The following is a 25,069-nucleotide window of genomic DNA, read 5'->3' on the forward strand; positions in this document are numbered from 1 at the left end:
TGAGTGATCATTAAGGGTACGTCCAGACTACCCGCCGCATCGGCGGGTAGCGATCGATTTATCGGAGATCGATATATTGCGTCTCAAAGATGCAATATATCGATCCCCGAACGCACTCCCCGTCGACTCCGGAACTCCACCGGAGCGAGCGTCGGTAGCGGAGTCGACGGGAGAGCCGCGGCCGTTGATCCTGCGCCGTGAGGACGGGAGGTAAGTCTGAATAAGATACAGCGACTTCAGCTACGGTATTCCTGTAGCTGAAGTCGCGTATCTTACATCGACACCCCCGCCCCCCCCCCCAGTGTAGACCAGGCAAAAGATGGGTGGGGGAGGGAGGGAGGGATGGATGGAGAATATAGCCAGCACTAATGCTTGTTGGTGGAGAGCGTGAAAATGGTGTACTTACATGGGACGCCAGCATGTAATGACTCTATATCCTGTCTACTCCCTGGTGACCTTCAACAGGCGTTGTGTAACTTCAGTGTGATGAATGCTAGGTTCATTGTCTAGTTCTTCACAGGAGCCTGAAAGGAAGTGACAAGGTGTGCCCAGAAAAGCTGAGATGAATTTTTAAATGAACAACAAAAATTGTCACGCTCTATAGTCTGAGCTGGTTCTGCTGCTGCCTTCTGCATCTCATGTGAGAAATTATATCATGAGGATTAGGCCCATGACCTCAGCTTGCTTGATGATTGTTCCGCGTGGTCTGATTGCAGCAGGAAAGGTCAAGTGTGCAAACCCAGATTGCAGCTCCATGTGGTGGTTTTTGTAGCTGTGCACATCCTGGGGCAGAGAAACGGATCTCTGTGCCACACAGGAGTTTTGCTAGTTGTAATTAATCTAGCGAACACAAGAAAGGAATCCCAATAGTGCAGACTTGGCTTAATGCTTTCTGAAGAAAACCTGTTCTATGTAACAAGCTGTAATATGCCGTTTATTTCTTAAGGTCTCAGCCTTAAATGACACTTTTTGAGTGACAGAAATATGACTAGCTTTCAGTTTGTGTCCTCTTAGTTTGAAGGAAGGCTTCTCTTACTGCTACTAGCTCTGAGTATAACAATCAGCTTGCCAGGGCAGCGGTCACTGCTAGCTAAGTTCTGGTGGGAGTTAGGTATCTCCCATACGTTAATGCAGTCGTTTGAATCCCTTGCGTTTTCCTTGTGAAAGATGTAAAAAATGTGTGGGGAGCCCTGTTAGTTTCCTAGCATTGCAGTGGCACAGGGACTTGTTCAATTGGGCTTGCAAACCCACACCTCTTCGGGCAATTTCTTTCCCTGAGATTCAGTTGCTATAAGTTCATTGTGGCACAGAAGACGTGGGACCAACACACCGCTCCTGGGTGACTTGCTTCCTAGGCTGTGGTACAGGTGGCAGTTTCAGTCCTGGAATGGAATATGCACTCTTAATTTTTCCTTAACTCCTAGTGGCTGGCTAAAGCAGCGTCACAGGCCTGGTGAAGACTTATTCCTCCTTTCCCGTAAAGCTAGTGCCCCAGTCTAGTGGCGGGTGGGAGGGAGATGAGGTGGAAAATGATAACTGGCAAAAGAAGATGGAAAAATCGGGGATCCCACTCGGTGAGCTGGGAAGTTTGGAGCCTCTGGGGAAGAACCAGCAGACTGTGAGAGAAGACACCTATCCCTGTGTAAGGGGGTATTAGTTCCCTAGTAAACTTAAACATCTGCCCATTTCGAGGTTAAGCTTGTTTGCAAAGATTTTGTAAGGGATAATGCACAACCTCAACAATGAGAGGCCATGATAGAGCTTCTAAAGGCTGAAAGAGACGGGGAGAAATCCAGAGCAGCCATCTTTGGGAGCTGTGCGGAGCCCTGCTGTGGGAGTGCTGGAGCCCAGCCACTCTCAAGGGAATTCTGTCTGAAACTGAAGCAAACATGAGGTGTCCAGGCTGATAATGCATCTCCAGTTACTAAGTTTGACAACTCAGGCCCTGGATGACCAATTTATTGACATAGAGGCCAAGTTAGTGGGACAGAGTGCTGACAGAACATTTGAGACGGGACTTGAGAGCTGAAGTCTCTCTGTCGCCTTCAGTAAAGCAAATAACATGCTAAACAGACTGAAGATATTGGGGAAACAAATTGGACTTAAAGCCATCAGAATAATTGGTCTTCCTGAGGGAAAACAGCTGGACTGCTTTTCCAGGAGCTGAGAGTTCCAAAAATATGGCATTGAAACATAGCTGAAGGTCCAGTATGCCCTGAAATCTCGCATGGAGCAAAAGAAATGCTGAGCATGCTACAGGAAGAAAAATCCTATTTAATGCAGCAGATGTCCAAGATACAAGTATGACAACAGCAGGAAATGCAAAGAATATATGCCAGTTTTTTAAAAAACATAGAGCGTTCTGTTCTACCCAGTTCTAAGAGTGACTTGAGAGAATTCCTTTCTATAAGGAAAGTGTCTGTTTGAACCATCTCTGTTTTTCTCACCCAAGCTCCAGGTCAGTCATTTGGCACAAAGATTTCTGGACAAGCTAAGTAAAAGCCCTCAGAAATGAAGCTCATTGGGGCTGACAATACAGAGATGTAATGCTTCAGACCTCACTGCCTTTGGGTCTGTTAACCATTCCTCTCCTGGTTCTCCTGTCTTTGTTTCAGCCTGTCATTTCAAGCTCTTGGCTAAGTAGGGAATGGATTATGGACCAGTGCTAGGTTTATATGTTGTTCATCCTCCTCCGAAAGTTGCGTGGCTGAGAGGAACTTACTATTGTCAATGTCCAGCCCTTTCTAGGATTAGTCGGGCAATCTGAGGAATGCTAAACATAATCTGGGGAGCCCTCCTAGCTGTCTATCATAGAGTAAGATCTAAATGGTGATTATTATTTTTTTTCCAGAGGCACTTAGCACCTGCAACTCCCCCTTGACTTCAGCTGGAGTTCTGGTGCTGAACAACTGAAAATTGGGCCTTTAGAATCTGTGGTTCACATCTCCCTTTGTTATGTCACATCTGTATGTAAATCATGTAATCCTTTCCCTTCTGTGCTTCTGAGCAGGGGACAGCAGGAAATCCAGGAAATAAGAGATGGCTTAACAAGGGGATAACTTTAAGTCCAGTAAAAATGCTGGATTCTTCTCCTAGATCTTAAATTTCGGATCGCCCTCTCTTATCTAGAGGGATCGCTAGTGAAGTGAAATTTTATACATATGCAGAGAATTGTGTGTTTTTTGTCAAACAACAACCCCCCCCCCACACACACACACACACCCCAAAAAACAAAACCTTCCAAAGAACTGAGTGGAAAGCTGTTCTTGGCAGATGTATTAGTCCAGTGAATGTGGAGAATCCCATGCCTGATGGCAAGACACCATGCAACAAAAATTGTAACTTTTCCTTGAAACTGCACCAACAAGCTCTATGGTTCACATCATTTCATGATGCAAATCAACCAGTCCCTTCTGTGAGCCGGGGGGCGGAGAGGATAGCTGGTCTCTTGTAAGGGGATGAGGTTATTTGTTTAATTCCCTTCCAGCTCATCGGCATGGAGCTGGCATGTAGAGCACCACAGACCATGCCTGTGCATGCCGATGAACCAAGACTAATTTGGTGCTCTGTGTTCAGTAGTGAATCATCCAACGAAGATGCTCAGGGACTTATTTTTCAAAATAATGGTTCTAGGAAGGGCTGAATTTTGGGTTATCCCAATGAAAACGGTAACCAAACCGAAGCAGTAGGGGCATGAACTCCAATAGAAGAGGGTAACTGGGGCTTGGCAAGCACACCCCACTTGTGAGCTCACCTGTGGGAAGGTGAAGGAAATCTTATATAACATTCCAGTCGCTTCTAACAAATCTTGTTGGGGAAAGGTACCTAAAGAAGACAAACCACTCGGCAAGTCCAAACAAAAAGGCCGACTGATGCAACTCAGGGACAGGTGAGACCACGTCTGGTGAACACTGATTTCCAGTCCTACACTTTTTGGACTAAAATTGGCGTGGTGGAGATTAGGCCTGACGGATGAACAGGATAGTGAGAGGATAGGCTATTCTTCCTATTGCCCCTTTTTGTGGCCCTTAAAAAGGGTAGGGGGTGGGGAACCGACCAAGGGATTCCCAGATGGGTGGGGAGGGCCGGCCAGCCTTCACTTCACTCCAGGGACTCTGTTTTTTGTGAGCCTCAAGGACCATCAGATCACTAAAACAGCCAGGCCTCCGGGCAGCAGTGGGGATACCTGACCATCGCTGCTGCTCCAGTGAGAACCCACCCTGATACACGCAAGAGCCTGCTGTTTACTGCCCTCTCGTGTGTTGCTTTCCATTATCCTCCTGTTCTACTTCTCTTGGCTTTTCACCTGATCCCAAAGCCAGCTGTACCACATGGCAAGAACACAACAAGATGAGAGAGTCCGTCCTGCTCTGCCCAGCAGGAGAGAGACCCATAAAGGAGAGACATCAGCCAGGTCACGTCCCAGACTGGGGAAGTGAGCCAGAGTTCAGAGCAACAGCTGTCGCGGTCAACCTGCCAGTCCGTAGCATCCATCTATGACTAACTAGCTGCCTTCTATGCTGAGAACATCAACAAAAGCTGTATTCCCCCAACCCCCCTCATCCCACACTTTCACTATCCTGTCTCTTCTCCCTCTTGTGTTGGTCTTGTCAAAGGCAGGGAAAAGGACTCCTTTATAACTCAGGGTTAATTCTGAAGCTCAGTTCTTTCTTCCCCAGCAGGAAGGAGTGGTTGAGAAAATGAGACGGACATCCTCCCCTTGAAAAAGGAATTCTGATTGTGATAGTTATGTATAAACACTCACTTCCAATTCCAGAATATCTTTTTTTTCCCTTGTGTAACTTGATCAATAAACTCCCAAACTTTGGCATGACTTTTCTAGTGCATCTGCCATGGTACTAAGCAGGCCAAGGTCTCTGTACTGGAAACCCTGAACCACACTTACTTGTGTAAACGTGACCCTGTCACTGTACAGCCTTTAACTCTCTGGGCCCGTGTAGGCCATCGCAATTGACACAACATAATTAGAGTAATATTTGTCATCTGGATTTTGAATGTCATAAAATCCAAAGGCTTTTGTGTCAGCTAGGGAGTTCTATAGGCCTGGAAGGAATGTCTATTTAATGCATTTTGACAAGCTGACAAAATGTAGAGGTGTTCACTTTTTTTCTTAAAATGTAGAGCAAACTTCCTCTCTCTAATGCTGTTGGTATCAAATTTTCAGCAAGTAACGTAATTGCAGCATGGTCAGCCCCAAGCTTTCAAAAATCACCAATCCCGCCCCCCAGAAATAATGAGATAAAAAAAAAAATGCATAGGTTTTTAGGCCGTGATTCTTCCTCAGGTATGCTGCACTTGTTCTTTTGTGAAAGCCTCTGTCCATGTGCCTGGTAAGCGAACGCTGCTCTACGTGAGGGCGTCATTCGAATTGGGGGGTGGGATTGGTTCAGAAATGGGCTTCGGGGAACTTCATTCTCGAACGCGAAGCTGGTCTCTGCTCAGGAGGGAATGACTCGCTCCAGTTGCCGCATAAAGCATAGCCTATCGCAACAGCTGTTGCGTGCAGAGGAGGAATCGAGCTTGTGGTTGTGGGAACGCTTGTGTGTTCATCGTGAGCTTTCAGTTTGGCAGGCAGCAAAGGAGCCAGTCAGCCCGTCTTGGTATTTTCCTTGAGAAACCTGCCCGACTCTGAAACAGTGTTAGAAGTAGGGAGGCCAGAAGAATCCAGCCCGTTGCCGTGACCCAGGTTGGCTTCCTGATTATTGATTTCTGCTTCTGCTAGAAGATAACCAAGGGGGTGAGGAAGAGATGTTTGGGGAGCGCTCCCAGCATTTGGGACAGGATTTTGTGCAGGTTTTTCTCTTGGAGAAACCAGTTGATCTTGAGTAACAGAGGGAGCACTTGGTCCGGACACTTGGGTTGAAGCCCGTGGGTGAGTTTGCCGATTTGGAGACCCGCTGGCGGTAGTGGAGGGGGTTGAGTTTCCCCAGGAAAGGCAGGTAGTAAGACGTCCTGTGTGCTCGCTGGAATAATGGAATTAGTGATGCTGCGGGGCTGTGTGTGTGTTTCACTGGGGAGGGGCAGATGGCAGGAGTGGCAGCAGGGGGCTTTTGCCTTGAAGAGTGCCCTGCATGCGCAAAGCCGAGGATGAGACGGCTGTTCTCTAATGGGCTCCTGCCGCGCCAGCGAGCTCCCTTTGATCCAGCAGGAATCTCACGTAACGAAACTCCAAGGGCTTCGTTCTGATGTGCTTGACTGTCTCGTCAGTGGCTTTCGTTCAGATGCAGCCATTCTCCCTTCGGTGGGTTCTGCCTTACGGGGCATGGAGTGTCCTGGGTTCCTGCTGACTTCAGAGAAGCAACAGCGCTGGATCAGAGCTCTCTCCTGGGTAACGATGCGTTCAAAGGGGACGTGCCAGACTGCAATGTCAGAAGAGAAAGGAACAAGAATGCCCATAAGCACTTCCTGCAGAGGGAGCTGGCTGGGGACTTGGCCCAGTGGATGGGTTTGTGGGCGTGGGTGAGGTTGCAGCTCTCTTGCTTCACAGCAGCAGCCAGTCTGGTGAAATGTGCACTTTGGGGGGTTCTCCTCTCGGACGTGGTGGCGTTCCTGGGGAGGACGTTGGATTGTGAATCGGTTGGAAGCACATCTCTCAGGGAAGAGACCTACTCTGCTCCATTATTAAGCAGATGTAAAGCCTGGGGGTAGCCATACATCCAAGTAAGCAGCTCCACCTGCTCTGTTGAAAGTAGGGGAAGGCTCCCCAAACTTCCCCTTCCTCCGTGGCTGATGCGGGGAGCGCTCCCTGTCCTGTTTGCAGTCTGTGTTTAACCCCTGGGGGTAGCGGCTGATGGTGGAAGGAAAAACTCAGCTGCTTCTGAACCGGAGCATCAGCATCTCAGACTAAGTGCACCAGTTGCCATCCAGAATTCCCACCTGGCTTGGAAGTGGCTGGTTGTCCGACCCTGTGGCCTGAAGTGCTGCATTAACTCCTGCCTAGAAAACAGGAGGAGGATGTTGGCTGTGGAAGAGACAGAGAAAAAGGCGGAGAGTGGAGAGTTAACCGATCCTAGGAGTCCACTCTGTCAGCCAACGTTCCGCCACGGAGCAAGTGATTGTGGTTGAGAGATTTCAGTCACCTCAGAAGAGTGTGTGTGTGTGTGTGTGTGTGTGTGTGTGTAAATAAATTTCTGGCAGAAAAATAGTAGCTGTTCTTCATATACATTTGGACTCTTAAAACTGCCTTTGCCCTGGGTGTTCTGACTTGGGCTCCCATCCTGCCATGAGCCATTTGGGCACTGATCCATGATAACTTCCGTGGTTGTCGGTTAACGTGGAGTCACTTATTGTCTCATGTTTAACCAAGCAGAATGCACCTGTTTCTCCATCTAGAATTGGAGGGAAAATTGGTTCATGGATAATAAAGCAGATTTAAAAAAAAAAAATCTAAAATCAGTCACGTGTATGTAAAATTAATCAGGCTTTTTTCTGTAGCAGCAAATAAGAAGTAGGGTTTTGTGTGTTAGAAGCCTGGTTAGGAGTGGATTATCAGGATGGAGTTAAAGATTAAAAGAATGCTCTAAACAAATTGAAGACCAGCTTACTGCAGTACTCACATGCAGTTGGCGGCTGCGTTCGCTCGCTCATGATACGCAAATATTGGAGAGAACAGAACTGATCACCTAATGCTGCCCCCCGAAAGGCATGTTGGGAATAACTTACAAGCACCGTGAATGTTCCTAGCCATCGTGGGACTCTCTCTGCTGGACATGTATGGTCTGTTCCAGTTCCCTGGCTTTGCTTGTGCCCCAGTTCTGCAAGCTGATTCACATGGGAAACTTTCTGCAGTCAGGCGCCATCCATGTGGGCCTGAGAGTGCCCATGCAATCCGCTTTCACAACTGAGGCCTTCAGACAGGCGATGATTCATTTATAGGAGGGACCGTGCGCCTCCTAGAAAAGGGGTCTTGTGTCTTTAAAACTCCAGCAGCCTCTGCTCTGCCAGACAAACAGCTCCAGCAGGCTTCAGTAGCTTGCTGTTTTGTGGCTGCACATTGCTAAGACCAATGTGTGAAATAGGGCCTAAGAGGAGTTTAGACGATGCCTGGTATCTCTGGGGATTAGGATTTACTAGATTCTATCTCTCTAATGTGATTTGTACGGTGGTAGGCTGGCTGGCTTTGTTTGCAATGACTAGGAGTATTTGGTCTCTTTTTAAAGAATCTTGAGCAGTAAAGAAATTAATTTCCTCTTGAAATGACTGGCTTTCAGGGAAGTGGCATCCCTCATTTTAAACCCCTTTTGTGTGGTAGCTGGCTTTTGATGCTTGGGTTAGGAAAGCAAAGTCTGTCCTTAATAATAGGGGAACATTTGCCGCAAGTGTTGGAAGGACTGATTCAATCTCATCTCTTCTCCTTACTCCAAGGGTCTGAGACTAGAGCGTAGTTTTGAAGTACTCTATTTGGTTCCAGGAGGTAGAAAATAAAGATTGACACTTGAACCATGGAGGCATTTACTCACTGAAACAGATAACCAGGAGATGTCGTGGATTCTCCATCACTTGTAGTTTTTACGTCAACAGTGGATGTCTCACTTTAAACTACGTTATTTCAATTCCAAGCTACTGGGCTAAATGCTAAAGATTCCACAAAGTGATGCCTGCCTGTGTTATACTGCATGGCTGACTAGATGATCATAATGGTCCCTTCTGGACTTAATCTAGGCATGTGCTACCATAAAGATCAGTCTGCCTGTCAAGTTTTATCCGATAATTAATTGCAAGCTAAGAGTACAAGGTTAGGCACTAGGTAAGATTTTTTTCAAAAGTGAGTTAGGCACCTAAATCTCATTGAAAGTCAGTGCATCCCCCACCAACCCTCATTTGATCTTCATTCAGCTTCTTCTTGGCAAGATGATAGCCCGAGGTTCTTTGGAAAGCAATGACTTGACCTGTCTCCTGTTCACACCCTGGAATACCAGAGGTCAGGAAGAGCTTTGAATACGATCGGTCTTTCCAAAAACACCTAAGAGTACACATCATGCTAACAAACTTCTTTTAATACCCTGTACCTAAATACCATCTAGCTTTCCTTTACCTAGCCGCTCCTTTACGTCTGCATCGAGCACAGCCTCATGTGTACCTTCCTTAGCATATCACATTGATTTGAAAGTTTCTCTGCCATTTTCTTGTGTGCAACACACAACATGGGCCCAAGAAATCTGTCCTGGCTGTAGTTGTGTTCATAACTTAAGCTGAAACTAAGATACATACGTCAGCTCGGTTAAAAAACAGCACCAAAACATGCTGTGCTCTGGATGGGTTGGTCACTTTCTTCAGCATTTTGCCAGCAAATGTATGTGCACGTTTTCCTCAATATGAATTTGAATTACATAAATATTGCTCTACTAAAAATAGTTCCTGCTCCAGCTGCTGTAATTTGAATGCTTATAATTCTGAAATGACGAACAGTTGCAACTGGATAGTTGTTTGTAGAACTACTTTGTATGCCCTCCTCTGAGAAATAATGCCTTGGGGGGTGGGGTGAAACTTGAGGACTTTCACAGTGTTCCTTGAGGACTTTCACATTAGCTGGGGATGCTTCCTGTTTGCAAGATAACTCTATTCTTGGCAAAATAACCGTACCCTGGAACCACCGTGACTTTTAGGACTTCCTAACCATGAAGCACCTTTGTTGGGTCTGTTTTCTGTTTTTGTTGTGTTTTTTTTTTTTTTTTTTTTTTTTTAATATTGAAGTGTTCTCACACCTTCATGCTAAGGTGGGACTGCCCATCTGTCTGTGGATAGCCACAACAAACATGGCCACCTCCGCTTCTGATCCCACCCAGTTCAACCTTGGTCTCCTCTCACTTGGAGGTAGACAGTGCCCACACCACCACTGAAGATCCATATATGGTGCTCAGAACAGCCGGGCAGATGTTGCGGCTCGGGCTGGAGTTTGAGCTCTGCAGCCTCGGGGGGACTGGGGGGTCCTTCAGAGGCCGAGCCGCAGTGTCTACACTGCTGTTTTTAGTGCTGTAGCACAAGTCCTGGAGGGCTGAGTCTGTAGCCCTGGGCTCTGAGACCTGCACTCTATGGTGTAGAAATAACGGTGCACCAGTGATTATGCAAATCAGAAGCCTAAGACGGTTGGAGTGCCGGGAATCCTATAAATGAGAACTGTACAGTTACGGGTCAGTACTTTTCCAGCATTCCCTGAGTTTTGATTGGCTGAGACAATTCCACTTCAGGATAACTAAATGCAGGGAAGGAAGCGGGGTATTGCGAAATCACCTCACAACAACAAGGCTTTGTTCTGAGCAGTATGCTGCACCAGCAGTGCAGTTAAGGTGCACAGATCATGGCGTATTGTCTCTCACTCATTCCTTACTGCTTAGGAATCGGAAATCGGGCTAGAAAGAAGCATTGGTCTGTCCCTGCCCTTAAGTAAAGTTTGCGGAACATCATTTTCCCTCACAGTCTGGAGATAGAAATGTCCAGTCCCCTTAGACTCATTGGCCAGCTGGGTTTAGGCATAATACATGTTAGAAAGTCAGGCCTTTCCAGTCCAAGCACAATCTCGCCGTCCTTTTCACAAATAGCACAAGTGTCAAGTTCTATTTTCAGAGGTGGATCTTCTGTGTCGTCAAAAGCCTTTTGTTTGCTAACAGGAGTTGTGCAAAGCATTAGAAAAACCAAAACAGACGCTGGATTCTGCTGGGATTTAAGGAGTCGGGGAGTAGATCTAGCAATAGCTGCATTATTACCAAGCTGTTTCTCACCCTCCCTGAAACCTTTCTAGATACAGGCCTCCCTAAAGATGTGTTTCTGCCTTTGAGAAATGAGACTGCACCATGACAAGAGCATTTTCGGTGGGGGCTGTGGAGGGAGGCAGGAGAAAATAAATGGGCTAGTAAGCAGCCCCAAATGTTAGCATTTCCGAGAAAGCTGTGGGGTAGAGATTGCTCGGTGTTAGTCCAGCTTTAATAGCAGTGATAAGGTTTGCTTTTGTTCTCTGGGCTCTTAATCAGTCTATCTGCGCCCTTCATCACACAACTTTCATGTGTGAGCTCCCAGCTGCAGCAAATCTTGTTCAAACGTGCGCACAGAATTTGTTCCCCAGAGCTGCAATATATATGGATGGCGTGTAAGTCTGGAAAAATCAAAGCGTTCCCAGTCCTGTGTATTTTATAATTCATTGCATAGCTAACTTGCAGAATATTTTCCCTCTAACAAGCTTGAAGATGGCATCCATATCTAAAGGAATACTATCCAAGATGACACGGGGGGGAGAGGGTGTTATAAAGCCCCTATAACTTTCTTAGAGCCCTATGTGGGTTGTTTTTTTGTTTTTTCCCCAATAATTGAACGGCTTTTCTGGTCTTTATTGCTGTTACAGTCTTGTATTTTTTTTTTTTTTTTTTACCAGAGCTCTCTTCAAATAAAATTTTAAAAAGCTACTGCCTTCACCGTTGCCTCAGTGCATTACAAATGGCCAAAAAGCCTTGTGGGACTTTTAAATACAAAAGTTAACAAACAGAGCAAAACGAAGCATTCCCTTAATTGAATCCCTGGTTAATTTGATCCTCCATTTAATTTCTTCAAATTCCAGGCATTGAAGGACTTATGCTAAAAATAGCACAACTTCCCTCTTTTCAACGGTGCTGGGAAATTCACTGCCAAGTCTAGAAGGTTCCCATAAGGGAAGCTTGAAATTTTGGTCGTGAGAAGAGCTAAGAGACTCACCTCCCCAAAATTACAGACAAGTAAAAGGGTTTGCAGTTGACATTAGCTCTATAATGCACCATGCAAGCTATGACGTGTACCCTGCTTGTCATGTAGATAAGATTGGTTGCTTATTTCAATCAAAACATCAGTGCCTTCTGGGGATGGCCCACTCCTCAAGTGCTCATTTTCCCCCCCACTTGCGGGGTTGCTTTCAGATTTTTAGATTAAAAGTACCACATCCATTGAAAGCAAAGGGAGGGTTGCACAGGTCCTGAGGGTGGGACTCTGAAGAGCATGGAGCAGTGCATGTGTAACAGAGTACGTAATTAGGCATGCAGTAATCTTCATTACTGGTGATGGGCAAGAAGGAAATGGCTTGTCATCACTTTCACATCCCAGGCTGAGTTTGGAAGGCTGGCGGTGAAACCTATCTATTTGCAACCTGAGCGAATTCGGTCTGGAAGTCAGTGAGGGACAGTAAACATAGAGCTCAAGACGATGCCATTTTGTAGTATCACTTTTAAGAGTACAGCGAGTTCTGTCTGGTGTATTAAGACCGTTACTGGTAACAAGCTGGTGATGTCTGATATGGTGGAGGAATGGGAACTGCTCGCAGGAGGTGGCACAAAACCCAATGTTACACTGTGATCAAAAACGGAGTCTTTTAGATCTCCTGGTGGTTTTGTTTTACAGGAGCAATTCTTGAGACTCAACTGGAGTATTAGTTGGCTGCTCCATCACAGAGCCGTGAGCATGGGCGTGTACCTGGAGCGGTTCACCACTTCCCCCGACACTTCCCTTTCTGCAGCTAGAGGGAAACCCTGGAGCACGTTTACATCGAGTGCACCAGGTTGCAGCCCCTTTTTCGGCTCCTCCAGAAACTCTTCCTTAAGTTCTGGCTGCACGTTTCCCTGCATCCCCTTATTTACACATACTCCATCCATGACCCCACTAAGTTGTGAGATCTCCATGTCCACCTCCTCCTGGTGCTGACCAAGATGGCCATCAATCATACTAGGAGGAGCACGCTGGAGGGGGTGTGAGGTACTCTGTGATGTGGGGCCTATTTCCGATCCCTCTTGAAATCGCATCTTCAGGCAGAGTTTCTCTAGGCCATGTCCACTGGCTCCCTGGACGCCTTTGAGGAGAAGTGGGCGCTGTCTGGGATATTCTGCTCAGTGTCCTCCTCTGGATCCTAGATTTTGGACCTGTGACCCTCACTCCTGTCCCTGTTTGTTTCATTAGTTGTCCACTGTAATCATTTAACACCTGGGTCTGGTGGCTCCTCTCCTTAGGCTAAGGCTGTGGTTCCCAAACTGGGGTTTGTGAACCCCTGGGGGTTCGTGAAATGTTACAGGGAGTTCTCGGGGGGGGGGGGAAATTCCCTAATGGCAGAAAGAGCTGACCCCGGGCAGCCCGGGGCCAGCAGCCCGGAGCCCCTGGACTTCCAAGAGCTAAGCAGATCAAAGGAAGCATATCTATCATACTGAGGAGATTTAAACTTCAAGAGTCCTTATAAGAAATGGAAAAGGGGGTGGATATTTTTTGCTGTTTTTAAAATTAAATAGGCAGCTAGTATTGTTTTTAAAATTATTATGAAGAACAAGTTTAAGCTTTGTTGTAACGTGCGTTGTTTCCCTGGACTCCTCAAGACCTCAGTGCTTGTGCAGGAGGAACTCTTTGAGTTGGCTTCTTAAATACCTTCATTCTTTCACATCTGATACTCCTTGATGAAACATAGGAGCCTTGTCTTATAACAGGCTTATTCAAAGTGATACAAGCTACGAAAGTGAGATCTTGCTGTTTTCGTAATGTAAAAAAAATACTGTAATGATAATTAATAATGTCATAAAACAAATTTTATATTTCCAAGATCACTGCTTTTATAATTTATACTCAGGTAAAGGAGAAAATCCCTGGCAATATTAATTTTTAGGAGGGGGTTCACAAGACTTAACATTTTAGTGAAAGGGGTTCACAGGTTATTAAAATTTGGGAAACTCTGGGCTAAGGGGAGGGGCCTTTAGGTGTGGACGGGCCCATCCCCAGTGATTCAATAGGTGTGGTCTTGCAGCCTGGTTTTCAGAGTGAGAGCAGTCAATGAAGATTGATAAATGGACTGTAATGGATGGCTTGGAACAAAAGCCACAATCTTCAGTACCAACTGCATAACTAGCATATGTTGGCACCTCTAGGGCTCTCTACTTTTTGCAATGCTTATTCAGGGTCTTTTTCTAAATTGCTCTTTAGCATTTAGGGGGGAGGGATAGCTCAGTGGTTTGAGCATTGGCCTGCTAAACCCAGGGTTGTGAGTTCAATCCTTGAGGGGGCCACTTGGGGATCTGGGGCAAAATCAGTACTTGGTCCTGCTAGTGAAGGCAGGGGGCTGGACTCAATGACCTTTCAAGGTCCCTTCCAGTTCTAGGAGATAGGATATCTCCATTAATTATTATTATTATATTTATTTGCATCTCTGGGGCGTTTTTGGTTTGGTTTTAGTTGCCTGTGCTCTCCAGGTGAGAGAACCCCCTACAAAAACCGCGTTCTCAAAACCACTCTCCAAGATGCTGAGGAAATCTGCCTGCAGAATTAGGGCTGTGAAGTGAGGCATTCTTTGGAGACCACCTCGAGCATGTGCAAATATTCATGGGAATGGGCACCACCTAGAGATGTCCCAGACTCAGTCCTATGGACAATATAATTACAAGAGGAGCTGCTCTTTGAATTGCCACAGCTATGAAGGAATAGCTTGTTCTTTATAGTTGTACGATGATGCATCTTGCTGGGACTAAATGCTGACTGCTTCTTCGGGAATGATGCTGCCAATGCTCTATCTTTGTTTTTAATTCAATAGATTCTTCACCTGAAGCCCAGCCCAAATACATCAAAGGTGGGAAACGCTATGGCAGGCGGTCTCTGCCGGAGTTTCAGGAATCCGTGGAAGAGTTTGCCGAGGTGACTGTGATTGAGCCTCTCAATGAGGCAGCCCGGAGTTCACACATCGCTTCCAATGACTGCGATGAGGTAAAGTGACTATCCACGGGACCTACGTCGCATTGATGGGATGTGTGAGGGGGAAAAGGGGGGTTTTGGACATGACCCTGGCCGCCTTCTGACTCCCTTCCTTTTAAGGGTACACAGTTCAGTTCCTTACTGTTGTATTGATTTCACTGCTCTCGTGCCAGAACTAAATGTTTAAACTCCATCAGGGACAGCGTTCAAGCCATGGGAAGCCATCTGAGCTTGTGTATGTGAACATCAGGTATAGATGAATGCTCATTGACTCAGTATTTAAATCCAGCTACTTGTCTTTTGATTTCTGTTCCTCTCACCCCTCTTACACTGGCCCAAATTTAAATCTGTGCAAAAATGTGCTGACTTAGACAATACAAGGCAGAGCACTGTTTAGCATTAGGGAAGAAAGGGGACATCACAAACGGTTAAATGCGCTTCTCATAGCCTGCTTTTTAAGGTTCCCTTTTGGGGAAAAAGACCTCTTCGCGGCATCTTTATGAGCATTTGGTTCTTATTTTAAGGCTGAGTTAATATGTTGATTCACTAGTGAGCAGGTGAAAAGTCCAGTGACACTGGAGAAATCCAACTGGATTAGCATCAATGCCTGCAATGCAAATGTTTGCCAACGATTTTAGCCCCATTGTGTACGTCAGTCCCTACAGCGCTGTGTGCTCCCAGAGCAAGTTAGTGTTCTGCTACCAGGAGTGTTTTTTGTGATCGGGCTTCTCCTTAAGTGTTGCTTTTTCCACAGTGCCCAAATTGTATTCTCACCCTCTCTCCTGCCAAGGTTGTGGTCAGCTGTAATGAATGCTCCTTACCGTCCACCCGCCTCTCTGCCCTAGTCCATCCTTCCTCTTTATGAAGAACTTTTGAATAGAACTGACCACTTGCAGGCCACACTGCAAGCGCTATAGGTGACTGGAGCTTGCTCGGTGTAATAGGAAGGATGGCTTCCAGTCACACACGCTCCAAAGAGCTGTATGGCCCATTCTGCAGACTTGTGGAGGAGCCCAGCTCTTGCACGAGCGCTGGAGCAGTCTGTCAGGATCCCAACAAGGGCAGTCAGGGCCATGGGTCAGAACAGGGCCACACCTGAGGCTGGGAGAAGCAGTGAAGTTGGTAGTCGGGTTCCAGAGTCGATACCAAGGTTCAGTGTCCGAGTCAGATTTCAGGGTCTGAGTCAGGAAGCAGAGTGCAAAGCCAGGAATTTAGGAGTAAGGAGCAGGAATGGTCGTGGCAACTAGAGAAGATCCATGCTGTTGCCTGGGTTTATAAAGGGTAGGCAGCCAATCAAGAGCCATTAGGCTGCTGTCTGTCAAACCCTGAAGGCGGAACTTCCTATGGTCAGCGTCCACAACGGGTCCTGGGAAGTGGAGCATGAGTTGGCTACAGCTGCCGTTGGGAGATGTCCGCTGCCTGGTAGCTCTGCAGGCCTGGGTTCTAGACCTGAGGGGGTGTTACACTATCAGAAGATGCTAGGATAGGTCTGGGATTTCAGAAAACCATCTAGGCTCCTTGGGCCCAGGAGGTATGCTACCACGTGGCTGGTGCTACCAGCTGCACCCAGCTCTCCATGTGTACGTACAGACACTGTAATCCACTATCAAAGAAAAGCACTGGTCTGGAGCCTCAGCTGAATAATATGGCTGTGACCTACCTGCCCAATTCAAGCATTGTTCCTTTAACCCCAACACTGCAAACTTTATGCTGCCCAAGCAGCTGAAATATAAGGTCCATTCAGAAATATAATAGTAATAATTAGGTTTTATATAAGTGCTTTTCATCCATCAATCTCAGTGCTTTACAAAGGAGGTCACAAACAGGTGCCTTTTCTATTTTTCCTGAAGAGAAATGGTTTCTCAAGTCTTCTCATTTGGGCTTCAGTTGAGTAAAGTCTGGGGGGAAACCAGAGTAGCTGGGATCAAAGCTTTGTTGAATCTATAGCTTCCCACAGCATAGTTCTTTCCAAACTTCCCTCCCTTGCTGTACCCTGCACATCGGCCGGGGAGAATGTGGTACCAGGCCAGATTGTGCATAATAGTTGATCAAAGTGGGCAGCAGGGCAGAGCTAATTTGAACTGAATGTAGCATCTCCAGAGTCCTTGTCATAATTATACGTTGTTTGGAAATAGGCTATTGTGTGTGTAGCATAATTTAGGTTTAAAAGGATTAGATTTTTACTGGTAAATGTCAGTGAATGTTGATTTCACTGTACACACAAAAAACATTGAAAATATTTCCATAGATGATCAAAACTAACAGGCGAAGTAAGAAAAATATGGCTTGGGAATTTATCAAAATCCATTGATTTAGTCTTGAATTAGGCTTGTTACAAATGGACTATAGAATGAATAGTAAACACGGGTCTGATTTATTGAAGGATATCTACTTTGTATATTTTGACATGTTTGTGTTCAAACAGTTTTTTTTAAAGCTTTAATTTTTTAAATCTCTGCATCTACGGTCATTAAATAATTGTCTGAAACCACTATAATTTCCTGCAGCTGTGAAGATTTAAATCGATAAACTGAAAAAATGCTTAAAAATAAACATTGATATTATCGGTAAGAATTATATTAAAAAAATAGAATCATCTGCCAACCCTAAACTGGATACAGAGCCTGGGGCTGAGGGTTACAGTGCAAACCTGTCACTTCAAACTGGGGCCAAACATAAAAACCATGTCCGAGTGCAGAATTATTGCCTCCTGGATGCCACTCGCTTTACTCTGGGAGAAAATATTGCTCCGTATTAAAAGTGTTCTTCGTAAATAAGATGCAGCTTCATTTAGTCTCGGGTCTGAATTTATACATCTGGCCTGCAGATAATAGTGTAACTCCCGAAGTAAACTGGGGAGCTGTCCAGTCCTACCCAAGATCATATCTGACGGTGCCACCGCTGGACCAGCCTTGTAAGATGTCTCCTACTCAAAACCCAGAAGAATACATGATTGTATCTGGTTGATGTAGCATGTTAATAACTGTTCTACACATTAGATCATGCTGACTAAATACCAGAATACCTCCCTCTGGCCTCTTTGTGCTCCTGAATAAAGTAAGGGCCAGTAATTAAACTATGGCTGTAACTCTGGCTTCATGTCTAACGAAGTGTGTTGTGAGCAGAAGAGACACGTCTTCTGCCGTCAGTTCATCCATGAAAACTCAGTAGCAACTACAGTACTAGCTAATATAGACGATGAATAACTGGGCTAGCTGTCTGATGCTAGAGTATTAATCCATGTATTGTGGTACAAACAGAGATTAAGGAAATCTGGCCTTCTTACTCTGCTCCTTTGCAGTGGCGTTTTACAGAACTGCCATAACTGGAGGGTGGCGAGTCTTTGCTTGCAGAAAACTTTGTTCCTTCATTATATGCATTTGTTAGATAATACAACAGGGATTTTCCTGGCATTCCCATCCTCTTATCTTCTCAGTTTGTGCTTGGTGATTTCCATTTTACTGCCATAATCTGCAACACCAAAATGACACATGCTTTGAGAAGAGACACTTCATAAATATTCTTGAGGTTCTGAAAGCTGCTTCCCCCTCCCAGCCCCTGCATCTCCAGTTGCCAGCCTGGGAATGTTCTGTTCCAGAGATGCCTGATTGTATCAAGCTTTATTTATAGTAGATCTAGTCATGTGCTCACCTAAAGATCTCAACTCCTGTTTTGCTTGTGTTCTGTAAGATCAGGGCATAGAATCATAGGGTTGGAAGGGACCTCAGGAGGTCATCTAGTCCTACCCCCTGCTCAAAGCAGGACCAATCCCCAACTATTTTTTTTTTTGCCCCAGATCCCTAAATGACCCCCTCAAGGATTGAACTCACAACCCTGGGTTTTGCAGGCCAATGCTCAAACCACTGAGCTATCCCTTCCCCCCCGGTCAAACTCCACCATGGTACTGCTGGATGAAACTTGTGCATCTCATCGTGTGAGCACTGAGACACTTCCTCCTTCCACCACCCCAAGCCACAGAATGTGCAAGGGAGGAGAAATAGTGTAACCTTGGTAGGGTGTGTTAGCATATGGCCACAACAACACGTCGCTGATGCTGGATCCCTGCCACTGTGCTGTGTGTTTGCCAAATACTGTCAATCCGATAGTGAATGTTCAGTAGCACTCAGTGGAAATTGTCCAGTGAGGGAGAAGAAACATTTGTTTTTGTTTCCCTTCCCCCGGGTTTGCTTATGATGCCTCCTTGGAGGGCTGTGACTGCTGAGGGGCGCCAGCCGCACTGCACTAAGTGGTGGATTATATCCATGAGCTTTGGTACTGCACTGCCAGTATTGCTAGCTGTCAGATGGGAGCGGCTGCACAGACCTTGCCCTAGAGGGGAAGCGGAATTCTTTCCCCAGTGTGCTCTACAAACACGCCGACGGACCGTTGAAATACGGAATTGCGGGTAGGAGCAGGCAGCTGTTAGTAGAGAGAGTGTACACGTAGCAATACTACGGTGCAGTGAAAATCTGGTTATCTGTAGGGGAGAACGAAATGTGTCGCTTTAAAATAGACTTTAAAAAAACACCACCACCCAGACCAGAACTTTAAAAGACCAAGCTCCTGGCTAGTGCGCCTGCTTGCCAACGATTCCACATGGCTCTACGATCCTTTGCTTTCCAATCTCACCTTCCTCGCAGTAATTCGACTGTGCACTTGGAAGAGAGCTGGCTTCTGTGGGGATATGTGCACTAATGTGTTTGCTTACCACCGTGGAGAGACTAATCCATCTCCTCTGGTGCAGGCCACGTGGACTGCACTGACCTCGAAATCAATGTTAATATACCTCCTCGGGATGTGCACCAGCTAGGAAAACTCAGCGTAATTGTATTCCTTTCTGTTAGCTGTAAAGTGGGTGTAAAAGGCTGGTAAATTAACCAGGTCAGTCAATTAACTAAGTAGCCATACTTGTTCTTCTGTCTGCATGAAACATCCTAATGCAGGTGTGTTTGTGCTGCTTTCTTTCAGGAGGGATACCAAGGACTTAATCCCTCGTGAGGTTTGCTCAACACTTGGATAAGTTTCTCGGTGCCTTCCTTCTACCTTTCTGTAATGCCCTCAGTAGGATGTCTGAAAACGAGCGGGGCCAGCTGATATGTACTGAAGCCCTAAAACTTGTGTATCTTCAGCCTCCCAGACTGCAGCGGGACCTTCTGGGCTCTGCAGGGGAGCAAAAGACACTACAGATTTGGTTAGGAATGACCCCCCTGAAGATGACATTCAGCATTTTTAAAGCCACTTCTCAGAAGCGTGGCTAGTGGGACTAAATCCTTGCAAGCAAGTCCTTGGCCAGTGTTTCTGTTGCATGTCTTTAAGCTTGTAGCTGTCTTCCTTATGAGTGACTAGCCCAAGCACAGCGTGATCCACAAGGAACTGACAAAGTGGGGCAGTGGCTTCATTGGGATGCTTCTTTGAACCAGCCCTGGGCCAATTAAAAGGGTTCATCTTGTATGTCTGAAGCTGATCACTTCCTCCTTTAGCCTGTCCTCTCTTCCTGCTTGTGCTATGGGGAGGGTTAATCAATTTATTTGCGGAATCTCCATCATTACTCTGCTTAATGTGTCAACTACGTGGGAGATAGGGAATGAGCACCTTGGCCTGCCCTGTGGACGAGGTGCTAAATCGCCGCCTCCGCTATGCAAGCCCTTAGACATGGGCTTTAAAAACTTGTTGCAATCTCAGCTATTCACCTGCTGCCTTCTGACGCTGCCTTTGCTGCTCCGAAGCCCGTGTGCAGGTATTGACCTCCTGCTAATGCAGCTTTTGAAACCCTGAAGTGGTCGATGCTGGGCGTCGGCCAATAGTCCCCACGTTCATAATTGGTGATTTGCCCAACAGCACGTTGGCTAGAACTGACTCCATTCAGCAGTGAGGAACGAAGAGCGGACAGGTACATCTGTACTTACGGCGTTGTGTAGCATACAGACACTTCACGCCCGGAGAGCGTGGGTATAAAGAGCAGGGTAGACAGAGAGGCCTGGCTTCGGCAGGTAGATTAGAGAAGAGAGCCTTATACACAGCTCACCCAAGCCATTCCTCCTGTGTCTACACTGCAATGTAGCATCCCGCTGATGGCGCCCTTCACTGCGGCCTGTAGCTACATGTAGCTGATTTGGCCTCAGTGATTCATGCATTTGTAACTTCCAGGCTGGCCTGCTGCAGTTCCCGGTCGCTAGCCCAATGCCCTGAGGCTGGACTGCTTACCAGGGACACATCACCCTGGTACACTGCTTCCCCTTCCCCAGCAGAGTCTAGCTCAAGGTCGCTGCATTGACACCCAAAGCCCTGCAAAATGCCTGCCCTAGCTACCTGATTGCCTTTCCTTCCATGAGGGCAGCCTCCGTGACTGCCTGGTGCCACTGGAAAAAGCTGTTGACAAGCAGGGGAAGACTTGTATCTTAAGGAGATGGAGCTGGACCAAGCCTAACGAACCTGCTGCCAAATAAACGACCCCCATGCTCCCTGTGTTCCAAACCAATGGCAAAACCCACTTCCTCTTCAACAGAGCTTCCCGGCAATTACCTCCCCAAACATGCCAGCCGCTTCACCCTTTACACTTGTCAGTAACTGTAAGCTTGTCCCTGCCAACAGGGCTTGAAGAGAGATTTTTGTGCTTACTATCGGTGGAAATTATTTAGATACCATGGTGATGGACAACCTGTATAACACTCTAGCTCCGGGGTTCTCAAACTGAGGGTTGGGACCCCTCAGGAGGTCGGGAGGTTATTGTGTGTGTGTGTGGGGGGGGGGGTTTGCGAGCTGTCAACCTCCACCCGAAACCCCGCTTTGCCTCCGGCATTTATAATGGTGTTAAATATATAAAAAGTGTTTTTAATGTATAAGGGGGGGGGGTCGCACTCAGAGGCTTGCTATGTGAAAGGGGTCACCAGTACAAAAGTTTGAGACCCACTGCTCTACCTAGAGGTCTTTCTGGCAATCCTCTACTACTGAGATGGCCAAAACCCAAACTTTCTGCCTCCTTTCTTACTGTGCTGTGGAGGATGGTTATGTCCTAGCCGTGTGCCTTATTCCTGAATTTGCCTGCTTATCAGATAAAGAAGAGCTTAATCAGAGGAAAAGCCCGAGGAGTATGAATGTATCCTTTCCTTTGCTTTTGAATGAAAAGGCAGTAATTGAAACTGGAAAATCTTCCATCCCTGACTTGCGTCACTTGCCAAGATGGCCCACAAAGTCGGGCAGAGAAACTGGGTTGGTGACTTTTTTCAAAATCTAGGATCCTGAAGTCTTCAAAGTACAAATCGGATAATCCAAAGCATGTTTATCTTTTTAAAACAGGAGCTGCGAGTGGCTATTGTTTGGCCTCCCTATTGGCACTTAGTGGTGGTGCTTTATAATTGAAAGCAGCTGTAAATTGTGTTGCAGTTTAGAGGCTTGCTCAGTTTTGGGGATCTTTGTTCTGGCTGTTTGCATTAATGAGTCGACCCTTCAGCAAACACATGCCATCCCCCCGTCAGTCCGCCCCCCTCCCCCCCGCAAAAAATCTGATGTTCACATTGGTGCTAAGGATCACTTGAACATGTGCAGGATAGAATAGGCGCAGTGTGAGCCCCTGATCATCATTTTAATTAGCAATATATTCGGACCGAGAACAAAGGTCTGTCTCACTGAAGCAGATGGTAGGGTGGGAGAGGTTGCTACGTTATTATGGAGAGAGGCCGCAGCGAGCAAACGGCACGGGCTGCAGATGCTTACATGGGTTCTGAGCTGCAAGCTAGCGATCATTGAAAACCGGAGCCATCTGCTCTTCAGCCCAGCAAAGCATGTGTCTGTCAAAATAATACATTCCTAAAATCTCTGCCTTCTGCACACCGGCTCAGTAATGTGTGTGACCCACATCCAGCTGTAGAACAATCGCGCCCGCTACAACAATGCCTCGCGTGACATTGAGATGCACGGTCCACAGCACTGATGGAAGTCTCCCTTTGTCTTCCTGAAATAGGCTGGCTGCCTTCTGTGGCAGCCATTTTGGGTGTTGCTTGACCTCTGACCTCTGGTATCCCCCTGCCTCACAATGAAGCTCTTGTCAAGCATTCAGTCTGGTAACGAGTCCGTGTGCTTAGAGGGTCCTGCCAGGTGATGCTGCAGCAGCCAAGTACAATAGAGCCCCTGATGCTGGGCGGCAGAGGAGAGCGCCCGCAGATAAAGCGAATTACCGCAGCAGTCAGGCTAACGGGGCCGTTCGGCCTTCAGTGTCTGCAACAATTGATTATCCGCATAGAGCAGGGACGACAGGTGTTCAGCTCACCATTCAGCCGCTCTGAACTGTCTGGATTTATGAAATTACCTGGTGCTTCTCCAACGAGTGCTTGAAAGTTTTTCAGTGGCTTCAGTTCAGCTCTGACTTTAAAAAATAAGAAACAAAATATTACGCTCCTTGTATGTAAACCCTTCACAACCGGGCTCAGAGAGATTTCTCCTCCTCACCCCGTCCCGCTTCAAAATCCAGTTCACACTAACAAATCACGCCTCCCACCAAAAGGGAATTCAGGGAGGATGCTGGGAAATACGCTTGAAGGTGGCGTCTATCTCTGGAGCCCTAGAGGCTATTCTTTGGCCGTATATTGTCGACTGCAGGAGTATGCTCCGTTTTCCACTTCCACAGACACGAGTTGTGGCCATTTGCTCCCCCGGCTCCTGCCTTCTGTATATTTTTCTTTCCTTAGAGGTCATTGGAGGTAAACTAAGAATCTAACCAACCTAATTCTTTAATGCCATTGCTGAGCGGAGCTGGGGAGTAGTATTCATTGAGGCTAAGCGGCACAAATTCAGGCCGTTCGGTCCGTGTTTGAATGCGTTCCTAGTCTGTCAGTATATTTGCCAGAACTGTAAATTTCATACTGTGGGTTGTTCGCAAACTTTTCAGTTTTCTGTGCTGGTGCGATTGTCACATGGTAGGTGTGCATGCGTGTCGGTGTGTGAGGGGAGGGGACGGAGCGGGCCAGGGAGGGGGCGGGAAGAGGCAGGGCGAGGGTGGGGCCTTGGGGGAAGGGGCAGAGTGGGGCGAGGCCTCGTGGCGGAGCAGGGGTGGAGCACCCACCCGGACTGAAGAAAGTTGGCACCTGTGCGAGCAGCTCTTGCTCGCTTACGTCAGTGACGTCCCATTGAGGCTATAGAAGCTGTCTTGCTGCCGTTTGACTCTTTACGCACGTTGGAGGATATTCTGGCAGTTCATTCGCCCACACCCATTTTTATTTTCCGTGGGGGTCCTTGCTAGGGAAGCCTGAATTTCCCCCACCCCAGACTGCTCTGCTGCCGGTTTTTGCTCCTGTACCAATCCCGCAGAAAGGCAGTGGTGGGCATGCAAATTGTGTGCTGTTAGGAGCTGGTATCCTGCGGTTTACCTGATGATGAAACAGAAGCAAGAAGCCGTGCTAAAAAAGTACAGTGACCTAATCCAGTTTCCATGGTAACATTGTAGATTAATGGCTTTTAGCTGTAATCTGAATGAGAACGTATTAAACTTTTATATTGTGATTTAGAGCCTCTTTATGTCCTTGGTGACTTTGACTCTAAATCCATCAGTCACATGCGTATGCTTTCATGCGCTTCTTTTTAACTGCCGAAAAGTAACCTCTGCTAATGCTGCCATTAGAATGAAAGCTGATATTGCCGGGCTTCATGTGTGCTGAGTACATAAGCAACGAAATGCCCCGTCAGTTGATTAGGGGCAGCAATATCTAGGGATGGCTGTGCAGTGCTTGGTAAATCCTTTAAATAATGCATGTGAAATATAGAACTGTGGAAGTAACTTGGCCACGGATACTTGGGTGCTGACTGCCATGTGCTAGGAAATCGTATCGGGGTGGCTGCCAGGTGGAGGACAAGCAAACCGCCCAGTGCTCAGACTGCCTCGCCAGCACTTGTTCCTTTTCTGAGGGAGATCGCAATGACACGAGTTCCTAGTTTTGTCCCCCACGCTCACCCTACCTCTGGAAAGGGCGTTCCGTAGGGAGCTGGCTGCTGCCGTAGGGACGGCAGAGAGTACATCGGTGACTTGCTTTGTCTTTCGACGTCTCCAGTCAATATTCTAGTTTAGGTAAGGAGGAGCTTGTCGTTGTGGTTTCCTGTCCTACAGCGGCCGTTTGGTGATGGTTTCCTTTCCCAATGTGGGGCAGGTTCGGTGAGTAGAGGCTGACCTGTCCCACCCGTGTTACAATGGACAAGGTAAAGAACAGTTTAAGCTCTTTGTTGCATGTTCTGTGAGCAGATGTCCCTGATCATACGTGTATGAGGGGCTTTAACGGTAGCCCAGCTACTCGCTGGCGATTCACAGCCCCAGGGATATTTGGGATATTTGCCTAGGATTATAATAACGTGCTCTACAAGAGGCTGTCCATTTGGAAGCGAAAGC

General features: G+C 46.9%; 1 protein-coding gene across 8 annotated transcripts in view; it reads left to right on the forward strand.

The window, feature by feature from the left end:
* The window catches only part of NIN (ninein), a 108,897-nt gene that overhangs the window by 25,935 nt on the left and 57,893 nt on the right, over positions 1–25,069 (forward strand). For all 8 annotated transcript variants that reach the window (XR_010600837.1, XM_065593974.1, XM_065593973.1 and 5 more), the window contains one exon: positions 14,540–14,709. Coding sequence is in view for 7 of the 8 variants with exons in the window: in XM_065593974.1 (XP_065450046.1) it covers positions 14,540–14,709 (170 nt within the window). In the remaining variant the exon portion in view is untranslated. The remainder of the gene's footprint in view (positions 1–14,539; positions 14,710–25,069) is intronic.

This window comes from Chrysemys picta, chromosome 4 (assembly GCF_011386835.1).
Source record: "Chrysemys picta bellii isolate R12L10 chromosome 4, ASM1138683v2, whole genome shotgun sequence".
Taxonomy (NCBI): domain Eukaryota; kingdom Metazoa; phylum Chordata; order Testudines; family Emydidae; genus Chrysemys; species Chrysemys picta.